This window comes from Octodon degus, unplaced genomic scaffold (genome assembly GCF_000260255.1).
Source record: "Octodon degus isolate 3935 unplaced genomic scaffold, OctDeg1.0 scaffold00129, whole genome shotgun sequence".
In the NCBI taxonomy this organism is placed as follows: Eukaryota; Metazoa; Chordata; class Mammalia; order Rodentia; family Octodontidae; genus Octodon; species Octodon degus.
In genome coordinates this window covers 1,167,878-1,183,062 of record NW_004524705.1, presented here as the reverse complement: position 1 = coordinate 1,183,062, position 15,185 = coordinate 1,167,878, and the positions used below count along the sequence as shown (strand labels likewise).

Sequence of the window (15,185 nt, the reverse complement as noted above, 5' to 3'; positions counted from 1 at the left end):
AGGCACAGTCCTCCCCCAGTGACCTACCTGCCCCACATCATGCCCACCCACCCACCCACCGTCCACACTGCAGATGGAGTGAGTGTGCCCCAAGCCACACTTGTCCACAGCGCTGGCTCATCCTTGGCTTTGGCCCAGAACCTTCTGATCCAGCCCCTCTGGTCACCTCCTCCCCAGCCCACTGCGATCAGCCCCTCTCCTCCTCCTGGGCGCTCCTCTCTCCCCTCCCCTGTCCATTCCCCCAGTTCTGCCTCACCCTCCCTTACTCGGCAGGACTGGACTCCCCGCTTTCCAGAACACAAGACTGATGCTGCCGCCACCCACCTCCCTCCCTGAGCACAGTGCAGCTGCATGACCGGGCACCGGGGTTCACCCACCCATAGCTCCAGGGGCCGCAGTCTGTGCTCAAGAAACAGAGGCCGTGTTCAGCTCAATGACTAAGACCAAAAGGAATGGGTGACAAAAATTAAATGTTCTCTGCATAAAATTGTTGTGATAAAATAAATCAATGTTTTACTCTAACATTTACCCCAAATGCTACACAGATATAAAGTCTGACTTTATGGACAACTCATTCTTTCATAACTGGGAGATGACACTGTGGAACAGACTGGGCTGATGCCACAGATGGCATAAGGACAGATGAAATAATGCCATCTGTGCACACACAGACAGCCCACTCGGAGCTACTGTCTTAAAATTAAAGGGTTCCTGAAGCACAAAAAGATGAGAGTTTATGAATTCTATCAGAAAGAAATTTAATAGACATGAAACCACAAACCTCTTAGAGACTAAAAGGGTGGTGTGAAGTTGTTTTGGAACTTGCAAAAACACAAAGAAAGCTGCTTTTCCTGCAGCCCAGGATGGTGTTCTCGATCTGGTTTCTGTGTTTAACCCCACCTTCGCCAGGCGAGGAGCGGCTCCAGGTAAGAATCTGGGCTCCAAGGCAGGTGCCTGCTCCCGGTCAGGCTCTGCCATTCCCCGTGTGGTGAGAGCACACGGCAGAATTCCTGGCCAGGTCGCAAGAATGCAGCAGTGCCACCAGCAGAGCCGCCAGGCACCAGCACGGGCTGGCTGCAGCCACAGCTCACCAAAGGGGAGCTGCTGCCATCACCCAGCTCACGACGTTTGTTCAGTGGAGACCACGAGGCGCAGCATGGAGAAGGAGAGACCGCACCCCAAATAAGCTCGGAAACAACCGTGTAGACAATCCTTAGGCAGAGATATGCACGCAGGTGTTTTGGGTCAAGGGAACAAGGAAGGGCTGAACAAGAACTAGTCCCGGCATGCGAAGCACAGTGCCTTAGGAGTGCGGTGTGGAGACCAGCAGTGGCTCCTCTAGGAAAGCAGGTGACTACTAATCTAAGATGTCTAAATAGGCAGAGGGCGAGGAGCAGGGGATGTGGTGCTATCCCCACTACTCATCTTTGGGGTAGCTATAATCCCATCGGTACCACCTATGTGCAGATCAAAACACAAACGAGTAAAAATGACTACTGTGTTTTTTTTTAAAAACACACAGCTTTGAGTTGTTTTTAATTAGTTACAAGACCTTGCAAGACTCCCTAACAAAGCGGTAGGCCAGCTCACAGGTAAGGAACAAGCAGCGCCGGCAAATGGAGGACGAGGACGATCCCGTTCCGGGGCGTGCCACAGGGCTCTGCACTCGGACGCACACACTGACCCTAAACCCATGGAGACCGAGGCGTTTCATTCTCAATGCCAAGGACTTGTCTTTCCCACCGCAAAGACCCAAGGACTACAAGTGGTGTCCCTGGGCCCTGCGCACCCGCAGAGGAGCCGCACGGCGGCATCGGCTGCGTCCGGGGCCCACCAGGAGCACAGCAGCACCTGCGCCTCTGGCCGCTGGAGGAGCATTTCCTACCCGCAGAGTGCCCTGACAAGCACGCGGGCTCTGGGCGAAGGCTGCAACACTCGCTCGGCCGAGCTTCCTGAGTAACTTACGTTTTCTCCTATTTTGGTCTTTTTATTGAAAAGTCTGCTTTCAAGACAGACAATCAAAATGAACGCATTAAACAGGGTGAACACACTGCCCCTGTGACACGGCTACACTGTGACCTAAACTTGTTTCCACCAGAAGAACAAGCCCAAGCCCAAGCCTGGACCTCTCCGGCTTCCTTCTTCATATGTGCCACTCGTCTGTTCAACCACGACCGTTTCCAGAGCACGAGCCATAGGACTGTGGCTACAACTAAACCTTCTCAGCCCGCGTCCATGGACTGCTTTAATTAAAGGTGAAACTTCTGAAAAAGAACTCACATTAACAATGCTATAAAATAAAATTACAGCTTGGTTATAAACCAGGTCCAGTGGGAACTCACGAAGGTCTAGCCTGAGGGGTCAGGGAGGATTTCGGGAAGGGTCTATTGTTGGTGTGAAAACTACAGGAGTGAGACCAGGCAGAAGCTGCCCCAGAAATCCAGGAGGAACACTGGAGGCCTGCAGACAAGGATGAGTGTGGGGTGGGCGGCAGCATGCAGTCCCCAGAGACACCAAGGCCAGGAAACGCCAGCTGTCCCCTGGCCAGATGAGGAGGGAAAGACAGGAACGTGCTGAGTAAGGAGAGGAACTCATACACATGCTCAGATGACCTGATCATAAAGGAAGAATATTAGGCGGCGACCTAGCGCAGCGGTTTCCACGCTGAGCTCTAGAGCGCTAGGTCGCCGGTTCGTGCCCCTGTCCCGACTCTTTGGGGACAGGGAGATGGCTCAGAGGAATAAAGCGCTTCCCTGGCAAGCACAAGAGCCTGAGTTCAATCCCTGGTTCCACAAAAAAAAAAAAAGAAGAAGAAGAATATTACTTGCTTTATTGAACTGTGTTCTGAACATTCACCTTGTGAACTGCAAATTATTCAACAAGCTTTAAGGGCTTTTATTACTCATGCTACGATCAGGTAACATTTACCCAAGAATGAATAATTTACCTTCTTCACAGTATTACACAGAACAGTGTTCTCACAGCTACCACCATTATCTGCTTAGCCCACAAACCTGAGGCTCTGAAAAAGCAAGAATTTAAACTGTGCTTCTGCCAGTGGTGGGGAGGAACTTCTAGGCTGTCCCTCCCAATGACAGGCACAAGAGAGCCAGGCAAACACAAAACCATGCTCCTAAGGGCATTAGGACCAAACAGAGGGGCAACTATAGCTACACAACAACGTAAAAGAAAGTGAGAAGTCAGAGGCAGCCCACCAGACTCAGTCCCCGGCGGAGATGCTGGAGGAGCTCCCAGTGGACCCCAGCCTCGCAGGAAGGGGGATCCTGTAACCACCATCTGGATGCACTAAAACATCTTGATACAGGACTTGGATGGAGAAGCTTCTATTCGGGTAGCGCCACCAGAAATGTGGCAGATGCACACAGAAGTCCTCTCTGGAGAAAGGCCACTGCATCCAGGCCCTCCCACTATTCATAAAGGCAAGTTTCCAAATAATATGGCCAATACATGATGAAAATGAGCTCAGTGAGAATCCAGAGCAACACGAGACAACAGCAAGAGGCTCCAGCACCACGCTGCCACGGGGTAGCAGGGCAGTGAACACTCAGGAGTCCGAGAGCCGCGCAGGGAAAGCAAGAGCAACGAGAGCCCAAGTCGGCTCTGCCGCCTTAACTGCTCTGCAGGGGAGCTTGCTATGCGCTCTGGCTTTGTAAACGTTCCATCCATGAGTAGGCAAAATGTGGGTTGTTTTTAAAACACTCTGAGTAAGCTGCACTTTCTAAGTCTAAGGAGACACATCGCTCATGAATTGTGAAAACTCCTCATCCTCTGTCATTCCTTTAAATACTGACCATTAAACCATCTCATTCTCCTAACTGGACAAGTGATGAAGACGCTGCTAACATACTAACGCTAACAAGCCCTGCCCCCTCCAACACCGTCCATCACAAGGCACTCTCACTACCTCCCGGGAACTTCTTAGACATCACCTAAGAGCAGCTGGATTCGAAGCTCTGATGTCCATGCTGCTGAGAAACCAGAAGCTTGCCGAGCCTGGCACGACGCCGAGAGTGTGCACCCCCATGCACACACAGAATTAGCAGTGCTGCATGAGATTACTTTCAGGATGTGATATAAGGTGTACATGAAACATGAATGAATTTCCTATTTCGACTTGGGCTCTATCCTCCAAGATATCTCACTTATTTATAGAGAAATATTCCACAACTGAGCAAAAAAATCACTTCTGATCTTAGTCATTTTAAAAAGGAGTATTCTTTGATCCCCAGTGTGCAGCGCAGACCCCACCCCCAGGCTGTGATGAGACTGCCACTAAGACTGGGCGTGGTGGCGCAAGCCTGCAGTCCCAGTGCTTGGGAAGCTGACAACAGGAGCACTGCTACGAATCAGATCTCTGTAGTGAGATCCTGTAGGCCCTGTGCTAAATAATAAAAAAAAAAAAAAAGGAATATTCAATGTGTACTTTAATAATTACATCTATTGTTTACACTGCCCATTGTTTTTAAAAAGGAGGCTTCTTTTTAAAATCAACCTGCACTCCCATGCTGTACCTGCTCCTATGTTCCCAGGCTCCATCCTCTGTGTCTCCCTAACTTCGTCCTAACACATCCATCTGTGGCGCAGACTATTTACAGCCCATGCCACAGCGTGGATGTCGCCCCAGGCCACACCACTGCACACATAGGCTGCACCGCTGTGCAGTCTGGGCTTAAGTCCTAGAACCCCACCCCAGAGACAAGGCCGGCCCCACCCTCAGCACCAGCCCTGGCTGGACTCTGCCTGTGTGGCTGGGCCCCCGCCCCACCCCCTTAAGTCTCCTCGCACAATGGGCCCAGGGTGTCTCCTCCCCAAACCGTGGAGGATGAGGGTCAGCCCACAAAAGTGCTCTTCCCTTTCCAGCCCATTGTTGTTTCCAATCTTCTTCCCTCATTTTGCTAGTGCCGAGCAGTGACCTATAGGGACGCTTGTGACACTTTGTCTGACACCGTTGGTATTTCACGTGGAGCGACTTTTAGTCCCAGATCATAACATGTTCCCACAGCATTTTTTTTTTCCCCCAGAACCAGGGACTGAACTCAGGCCCTTGCGCTTACCAGGGAAGCGCTTATTCTACTGAGCCATCTCCCCAGCCCCTCCCACAGCATTTGAGTCTAAATATTTGGACAATCCCCTGTAACTGAGGCACAGAGCTGGAGAATAGAAATGTGGAGAGCCAAGAGGGAAATGAGATGTTGGTGCTGCCCCCACCCAGGGCCGCGGTTCATCCCGAGCACCACAGGCACGTGGGCGAGCGCCAGGCCTGCGGCCTGCTGGGCCACAGCGGTTCCCCTTCCACCCCGTCCCGCGCACACACACAGGACTGACCATCGCCACGGCAGTTCCGTCCTCCCACCACCCTCTGCCCACTCCAAGTAGCTAAACAGAGCTCAGTGCAGCAGGCTGGGGCCACAGAGAGCCTCCCTGGAGCTCTGGCCCCGGAGAGCAACTATCTTCAGGGTGCACCCCGTCTGCCAATGCCAGTTAGATGTGAAGTGCAGGGAAGTGTGCTGGCACTCTGTGCCCTCATCACTTAAGCCAGGGTGACAGATTAGAAGCACAGCCACTGCATGGCACAGTGTGGGTTTACCAAACAACAGCATTTAATTATGCAAGAGAATTAACTAGCATGGAAATGTGCTATGTGCTTTGTGCTGTAAAAACAACACAAAAATGTAGCCAAGGAACTAATTCCCAACACAAACAACTTTCCATCCCTTTAATTTTAATTATTTACGGGACTTAACTGCCAAGAACTATCTTAGCACGCTTACTGCTCTTTCACTGTCCTCCAGAAATCTCATCCGAACGATGAACGCTTCCTTCGTTTCCTCTACTGGTGGTACGAAGCTGAGCAGTGCGTACAGTGAGTGCTTTGCTCAGGGACAGAAGCACCCACCACCTGCACCCCATCCCTCACTGGATGCTGCCTTTTAATCAGGTAAGAAAGTCCCCAGCACGGGGCGCCCATCACTGAGCCTGCACAAGGCCAGAGCAGTGACCACCCTGCCTCATGGCGGAGGTGGCGTGTCCCGCCCCAGGTGTGACACGGGGATGGGAAAGAGGGCAGACACTGGTGTATTTTCCTCGCTAAACAACCAAGTGACACCAGAGCTTTCCTGGGGGCCTGGACAAGTGTTTGCAGCTCAATGAAGGGCAAACTTTTTATGGGTAACTTTAGTTTCATCAAATGAATTTATCATTTAAATGCTAAAAACCACTATGGGATTGAAACAGTAACAAACAGAAAAGAGCCATCTCTCCCAACAGACTGTTGTGCTTTCAGTAAAAGTATCTTGCTCCTTCACAAGAAAGCAGATGTCCGCGAGCCTCACGGTTAGAATGGCTCAGGCTGCGGTGGTGGGAGAGAGGGAACACAGGGCTCGGACACACACGGCCTCCTGCTCGTCCTCACCGGTTGAGGGCAATGCCTAATACCGCTGGCAGCTGCGTGGACAACACTGGGCAGACCCTGGGATTCCCAATGCCTGTGAATCAGACCCTCCCACTGCCAGCCTGGGAGGCCTGAAGAAGGAAGAAGGAAGGAGGAGGAGGAAGGCGGTAGAGAGGAAGCCAGCCGGCCAGCACATGAGCCTGGTCTGCAGGGCAGCTGCTGGCCGCGGGGCTGCCAACCATCCGCTCCCAGTCCCTGTGCTCGCTGGAGTGCAGACAGATGCCCAGGCTCAGACTCGGCTGGCAAGAGCACAGGGCGCCTGAGCTTCTGTAAACTCGGGTCCTTCACCAGGGTGAGCACCAGGCAGAGAGGGCAGTGGAGAGGGCAGAGGAGAGGGCGCCTGTTCCCAGCACAGAGGGATAACAGCTGAGCGCTGCGAGGGTCCCCAGGAGGAGTGTGAGCATCGTATGCTATAAACATGCTGTTAAAAGTAAGAATTAAAACAGACAATGCAGGTACAGCCCCAAGGTGGAGTATACACTCAGAAAAGGCGGCCAAGCTGGTCCGGGGCAGCTATCAAACCTCAAACCCCAGGGCTGGACAATGCATCCGAGGCCCGCACCACCATCTAGCCTAGTAGCCAAGGGCTGGGGCACCCCTGCAGCTCCAGTGTGGCCACCAGCTTCTACCTGCAGCGATATGCTGCAGGAGCTGCTTGCTGCTGGGCGCCCCTGCTTCCAAAGAGCTCTCTCTCTGTGGAGAGCGATGTGAGTACACTGCACAGTGCACAGTGCGAGCTCGGAAGCAACGCCAGCCAGACGGGGCTCTTACATGCAGTGTGAGCAGCCTTCAGCCCAGAGGCCCCAGGGCCGGTCACTAAAGACTCAGGCCTTCCATCGCTCAGCCCTGGCACCAGGCAGCACCACAGGCTTCTGCACATGCACAGCGTGGATGCCTGCGCCATGGCCTCCAGGCACCGACGCGGGGTCCGGACCTGCTCTGTCTGCGAAGTCACCCCGTGGGTGCCAGCGGCACCGCTGCTCCTGCTGCACACAGCTCCTCTCTCCACCCCCGAGGGCTCACCTCACTGCTGCACTGGTTGTGGTGCCACACCATGACCAGAAGCCCAGCCCGCTGCCGCCAGCCGCTGCTTCCTCCCAGCCTGACCAGCAGTGGCATCTCGCAGGGGCTCCTGCCCTGCGTCCTTGTGCACTGGGGCCTATAGGAACTGGCCAGCACCTCTTCTTCCAATCTGCAGTGGTGCGGGTGGCCCAGGAGGGCAGGACACCCTCAGATTTCCATACAGCAAGTGAGTTATGACAGTCTCCCCGACCCCAACTGTGTTCTCAGAAAACACGCTCAAGGTCGTCTCGTGGATGCTGACGTATCTCACCCCCACAGTGTTATATTTTCTGAAGAAACAGAAAATAATTCCTTTTACCTTAATTTAAGGAGCGGCTGTGTCACCCACTTCTTAAGCTTCCGTCTTCCAAACGCAGTTTTTGTGTGGTCTAACACCCACAGTAAACTTCCTTTTTTCTTCCCGTCAGTCTACAAAGACCAGAAAACAGGTTTTATCCACTGGTGGCCACTCCCACTGGTGCCAAATGTCTGGCTGGCTGGCTGGCATTGCCCCCCGCCTGTGCTCGCTCCCCACACCCAGCCTGACGCGTGGCTCACAGGGTGGGCCATGTGATGCTTGACACTGAAGATACAAACACGCACACATACGTGCACAAAGTAATATTTTTACAAGAAAAGAGCTAATTGATATTGTGTCTGGTTAGCTGTGAATAAATGCCTCAGAGTCCATAGAAAGAGGTTCAAGTTTACCTAACAGACAACATGTATAGGATGCTAATTCTCAGCTCTATCTCTACAAGATCTCGTCTTTTTTTTCTCGTATTTGTTTATTTATTTATTTATTTGGTGCAGGGTCTCACTACACAGCTTGAACCTGTAGTGATCCTCCAGCCTCAGCCTCCCCAGTGCTGGGATTACAGGTGTGCACCAACATACCAGGTCTTGGTGGCCACCAACACGGCACACACAGGGTTCCGAGGTGGCACAGCATGTGGTAGCAGGGATCAAAGCCGGGTCCTTGCACTTGCCAAGCAGGTGCCTAGACCACCAAGCTAGATCCCCAGTCCAAGAGCTCAAGTCTTGGTAACAGTAGGGACACTAAAAAGTGCTCTGCTCATAGGTGACTTTTGCTTCAGGAACTGGATTTTACAAACAGGGCACAAAGGTCACATCTATAATCCCATTGCTCAGGAGGCTGAGGCAGAACAAAGGCCTGAGCTCAAGGCCATCGTGAGCTACACAGTAAGTTCAAGGCCAGCCTGAACAACCTAGACTCTGTTTCACAGAACAAAAATTAAAAGAACTGGATTTCAGACCTGCGTGCAGCAGGATCTGAGCAGGGAAAATGTGTCCAGGAAAGCTTAGAATGCCAGGGCTGTGCTTCCATCCCTGCCACTTTCCAGCGTGGCCTACATGATCAGAGAAACCTCTGGGTAATGCAGGGACAGGAAAAGTGCTCCCGCGCGGAACAGACTTGGCCACGGCTCACAGGGACGGACTGTGGCAGGGAAGGGCTCTGCAGGGCTCTCTACTGCTCGAAGCAGGGGCCAGGAGAAAAGAGCGTGTGAGCATGGGCAACTGCCAGACTATTTCTGGAAGGCTGGGGGCTGCACTCAGACAGTTCTGAGTCTCTACCACCAGGCAGATGACTGGGATCTGGTGCTGTATTTGGAACTGGTCATTTTTCTGTAACTACCTTGTAACAGCTTACAATGTAACCTCTTACTTTCTGTAACAATTCAAAAATGAAAACACTTTATGTTTTCAGCTCATCAATACAGAGCAGGGAAATGGCCAAGAAAGTCTATATTGTAAAGTGAGACACAATGGGGCCGGTGAGATAGCTCAGCAGACTAAGCGCATGCTTAGGCAAGCACAGGGCCCATGGTTCAATCCCCAGTACTGCACACCACACCAGCCCCGCCCCCATGCATGCTGAGCTGGTGACCAAGTCCAGGCATGGTGGGGCATGCCTGTACACCCAGCACTGGGGAAGCTGAAACAGGAGGATCATTACGTGTCCAAGCTGGGTCACAAGACCCTGTGCCAAATACATTTTTTTTAAAAAGTAAGACACAGTGTATCTACCCTGCAGGCACATTGAGCCCAGACTTGTTTTCCATGCCTGTAATAGGAGACAGATGTTTCAACACAAAGTGAAAGGACTGTAAGGAAAATCAGAGAAACCAAACAAAAAAAACATACTTCCTTTTAATTCTCAAGACAATGCTGGGCACAGAACTGGTACAGGAATTACCAGGATGGATATGGCCTTCAGGTACCAGAGGGGCCGGTCTGCGACCACTCCAAGAAACCCAAGAACGCTTTCTTCACACACTGGCTCTCTCACCTGTGGGTACACAGTGATCACGGGACACAGCGGCAGGCAAGTAAGGGTCCAGGCCGCACTCAGGCCTGTGCTCTCAGAACCAGCTCTGCAACACGCTGCCCTTGCTGCATGCGTCAAGTGATGAGGCCCTGCCCACCTCACCTGATTCTGCAGGATTTCCAGGTTCCTCAGTGCCGTTCCGTTCATTGTCATGAACTCCATTTCACTTGACAGCTGTTTAAAATTCCTGCAGAGACCAAAATTCAGTAAGTTAATGTGTGACACTACAAAGGCAAAAGACATAAGCTCCGGGGCCAGCACAACACCGTAACACTGCACCAAGGCAGCATTTTATTAGGAAATTGGGCCACAAGGAGCAAGGCAGGCAGACGCAGGCGCTGCTCACCAAGTGGCTCCAAGGCAGGACAGGCGCTGTGACCCGCGGAGGACAAGAACGCAGGCCAAGATGGTGGCGGCAGTGTTTTGTTTTTGCTCTATATCTCCAGGAATAGAACCAAACACAGTCTTTAACCCTGAGCACAGCATGTGGTGGATTCCTCAGGAAACACCATGCAATTAGCTAGAAAAATATGTCAAGACTCTTAAAACTGTCCTCCTCGTTCTGCAGTGTGGGATCATCTTGATAAACACTTTAGAAGCTTCTGCTGCACATTCTGGAACGTGCGACAAATGGTGTTTATAATTAACAGCACACGTTAAGGTGGCCAAGGTTTAGTGGCACAAACAAAAAGTAACGAAAGTTACTTCCTTAAACTCACCAAAGCATTCACACACTCCTTATATTCCTGCAATTATCGAAAACCTAGATTAAAGAGGTAATACACTTCACACAAACTTGAGAGCTCGTATGTAGCATGGCTAACAAATGCAGGCAAGACTTCAATTTCGTGCATAACCTTACTCCACGTGCTGCAGCCACCTCTTAGCCGCTTGGCCCGAAAGACTTGATGGCTTCTTTTGAAAGAGAAAATGGTGGGAGGTCACTGAACTATGCAGAAGGAATGTGCATCTGTGCTCTTGTCACAGCTGGCACAAGGTCTACGTGAACACCCAGTTTCCTGGCCAGTTAGGGCCCCAGTCCTGACCCAGGAACCTGGACCCAAGGCAGGGAGATCCCCGGACTTCCAACAACTCTGCCAAGCCCTAGATGACAGAATGAAGTTGCCCTGCATCGGGAACGCTGCCTGGTAACACTGCACGGTCCTTCGGCAGTGGACCTTGCTGTCACAGCTTCCCTCGACCTAGGAACAATGGCCCGCACTCACCTGGGGGTGCGAGTACCTGACGTGTGCCCTGACCCACCTCTGCCTATAGTGTAAACTTGGGGTGAGCCACTCTCCTCAAAGAGCTTGGCTCCTCCAAGCAAGGTCATTGGTCAGCGACACTCAAGTCAGGGCACTGGGGCCTCGCACAGCACACGCTCAGCAAACCTCTGCACCTTCTGATGGGGAGGCTATCTGGGTTGGCTTCCTTGGAGTCACAGGGCCCCAGAAACACCCAGGAAACACCAATGACAGTTGTAAAGTGTAGAGCGCTACTTATAGGAAGACAGACAGCAGCACTGGACACACGGAGGACAGACGATCATGCAGATTCCTGGTCACAGATCCAAGCTGGCAGCACCGAGAGCCCAGCCTCTGCCTGGTACAGACCCCGGTGCTCAGGGCCCAGCCTGGAGCGCTTCACGGCCCTCTTCCTGACAGTCAGGTTGCACTAACCCAGCAGGGGTGCTCACTTAGCACTCCCCGGCACGGGAGGCGTTCGGGGCCACCATGACACGTGCCTGAGCTGGATGAAGTAACTATGAAGACGGGAAACGTGCTACTCGCACTCAGGACTTGGAGTTCCAGACCAAGATGCCCACAGCTCCGATGTCCCAGGAGGCACGGACAACCCTTCCACAGGGTGGAGGACCACTGGCAGGAGAGACCAATCAGGAGGCCTAGCCCAGCACAGGTGCTGCACCGGTCCTTCAGCCTCCCGGCTAGGCTCACAGGAACAGCAATCTCACAGCACCACAGCACCGACGAGGTGCAGACCCAGCGGTGCAGCTCCTTAGAGTTCTGGACGCATGCTGCAGACCGGCCCTTCAACAGCCCAAGGGCTTCGTCCTCTGACTCCGGTGAAAGGTGAGCCCCTGCACCTCTACTTGGCCAGGATTGCCTCAGAGAACTGCTCAAGGGGTACAGCCAGAGCCCCAGAGAGAAGACAGTGACCGGGACCCACACCATGTGGAAAATCCGTGGGCTGCGGCAGGGCAGGGCCAGGGCAAGCGCCAGTGTGTGTGGGCCAGACTGACCAGCTGTGCTAGGGGCAGAGGATGAAGGCTGAGGTTCCCGATTGTGCAACAACGAGGGAAACCGTCACCGCAAACCCCAAGTCAGCTTAGTCAGCACTTGATCCCAGCCCTTTCCAGAGGAGGACATGGCTCTTAAACTCCAGCGTCTACGTGCTGCACAGCCGTGTTGTACAACACTTCTCCGCCTGCTCAGTTCCCTGATTAGCCGCGGTTGTTTTATTTCTTTCTTGCCCAAACTGAGTAAGTAGCTAAATTTCAAGTTGGATGCAGCGTGAGAGGTTTTTTAACATGATGTTTGCACTGTTCTGGAGTTGCGCTCTTCCTTCCACATACAAAGAAACAGCCTCTGTTCATGCCAGGAAGTCTATACAATACTTTACTACATACGATTTTAAAGCAGGCGTCATATCTGTCAGCAGCCCCAAGTATTACACAGTGTATAGCTGATGATCTGAAATATTCAGATACCTCTAAATTATTTACTCTTGGAAGAGAGCAAATTCATGTGCTTTGAAATGAATCTCATAAACAATCCCTGAGCAGAGCCCATGCTGGGTGAATCTGGATAGAACCTTGTAGGTAACACGGGAAAATACTGCACTCACGCTTCAGGCACCAAGAACAGAGAAGACGCTCTCCCCTCCAGCTTAGTGAGGGAGGAGGTGCCGTGTGCAGAGCACACCAAGCAAGCTTCCATCCTCCATCACTCCTAACCTGCTTTTGGAAAACAAGCCAGACGTCCTGATGTTGACGAAGGCAGTGAAGGGGCAGAGCTCCTCTGAAAGAGCACCCACTACTGAGAATCTGTTTAAGAACTATTTAAAGCTGGAAGGCCAGGCATGACGGCTCCCATGCGTAGTCCTAGCACTCCAGGAGGCTGAGGCAGGAAGAATGCAATTTCGAGCCCACTTGCCAAGACCCGGTCCCTCGATAAAAAAGGACTAGGGGTGTAGCTCTGTGCCGAGGCCCTGAGTTCAATCCCCAGTACTACAAATAGATAAATAGGACCACCTCCCTCCAAAAGAACCATGCCACATCACATACAAAACCTGTAGCAGACCTTCAGAGTTCATACATTCCTCATCTGTCCAACTCTGGGACTCCATTCGATTAACTATAAATTGCACTGTATTAAAAACCTTCAGTTTTGTTTTACTTGCACGTCTTACTCATCTCCCAGTAACAAAGGACTGAGCCCGCATTACCGAATGGTGCCCACGAGGCCACCAGGGTGGAAAGGAGAAAGGGCGTGCACGGTCCCCAAGACTAGCAGGCTCAGTGACGCGCAGGGAGGAAGGCAGAGAGGACACGGCTGCACCACAGCTACAGCCTGCGCCAGCAAAGGGGTGCACAGCAACCTGGGCAAGGGGCAAACTGGAAGGCAAGGGCCCGAGAAGAGCAGGGTAGGCCTTCACCTGGGACCCTGCGGCAATGTGCGGGACAGGATGGGGCAGGCGATGTCCACCAGGGACATCGACTGTCCACTTGGGGTGGGGGGCACAGAGGCCCCTCCTCTTACACGTAGGGACATTCCTGCTCCCAGAAAGAGGTAGAGGTTTGGCAAAGGCCTGCTACTTGGCCAGTATGGGCACAGTGAGTACCCTCACCAGGAACAGTAGCAGACCTCTAACTCGGTCCCCCTCCAGCCACGTACCCTTCTAAGAACAGTGGCCTGGCCTGCAGGGCTCTGTTTGCCCAGGCTTCTCTCAAGGCTGGAGCACTGTGTCCCTTCCGCTTCATCAGCCGCTCTCAGCTGGCCTTCTTCACTACACCCCTTGCTGAAGTCCCACCTCCCACGTGCACCCTCACCTTGATGTCTAGCAGCATTTCTTGGTATCTTAGTTCATTCCACAATAGTAGGTTATACTTTTGCTTTGATCCATAAAGGATTAACTGCATGAGAAATGCCCAATGACACAAAATCAGCAAGCTGGACTCCCGGGGCAGGACAGAAGTGTATGCAGGACAGGAGTCCTCCAGAGGATGAAGCCAGCGAGACCACCCACAGTGCTTCCCAGCCAGCCCAGGGACACTGGCACCTGCGGGGCAGGGAACAGGGAGGGCTTGAGGTCCTGCTGGGCCCCATGCTATGACACTTTATAGCCAGCTGTCTTGGTGACTTTTCTCTCATTGCTCAAAGAAAATACCTGAGACCCAAAAAAGCTTATTTAGCTCATTATGTGGAAGTTTCAGTCGGCCATCGGCTGACTCCAAGGCTGGGTGGCACGGTGAGGGAAGCAGGTCCAGCCAGAGCAACAAGAGCCGAAGGGCTGTGCCCTCCTCTGCACAAGTCAGGATATTCACAGGGAGGTGTGGAGCCTGGCGCCCTGCTGAGGTACTCAGTTAAACTTCCCAGGTTATAATGTGAAATGGAAAGAAATTGTTTAAAAGGAGAAAGGAACTAAGATGGGTGAAAGGGGAAAGGACAGAAGGGAAAAGAAAAAAATGCTAGTCAGTTCTTAGTCTCTCTTAGTTCACTGAATAGGAAGGTTTGTGCTACTGTCAATTGGAAAGTTCTGTGCCTGTATCTTACATTCTGAGCAAGTACTTGAAAGATAACAACATACAGGGTATTTTTTTTTTATCCTTTTTGTTGGTACCAGGAACTGAACTCAGGGTCTTCATACTTGCCAGGTAGGTGCGCATTCCACTGACATACATCCCTCGTCCCAACATGCAATGTATTAACAACTGTTCTTCTCGTATTGTTACGAAATCTTTTCTTTAAAAATTTTACTTATTTAAAAAAATATGTTTACTTATTCATTTATTTGATACAGGGTCTCACTACACGGCCCGGACTCATAGTGATCCTCCTGTTTTCAGCCTCCCCAGTGCTGGGATTATAGGTGTGTACCATCACGCCCAGTCTTGGTGGCTGGCTCAGCACACCTGGGGGCAGGGCTTGCTCGGCATGTGGTGCTGGGGCATGTGGTGCCGGGGATCAAACCTCGGTCCCCGCGCTTGCTTAAGCAGGAACTTAGTCTGCTGAGCTATCTCTCCAGTCCTTGTTTTACCTTTTTTAATGAAATACAAATTTT

At 52.1% G+C, this 15,185-nt stretch overlaps 1 protein-coding gene across 1 annotated transcript in view; it reads right to left on the bottom strand.

Annotated features, from left to right (window-relative positions):
• The window catches only part of Msh3 (mutS homolog 3), a 132,026-nt gene that overhangs the window by 74,248 nt on the left and 42,593 nt on the right, over positions 1-15,185 (bottom strand). Inside the window, exons 10-11 of the mRNA XM_012516845.2 lie at positions 9,987-10,071; positions 7,854-7,963 (exon numbers count right to left, since the gene is read on the bottom strand). Of these exons, the coding sequence (XP_012372299.1) occupies positions 7,854-7,963; positions 9,987-10,071 (195 nt within the window). The remainder of the gene's footprint in view (positions 1-7,853; positions 7,964-9,986; positions 10,072-15,185) is intronic.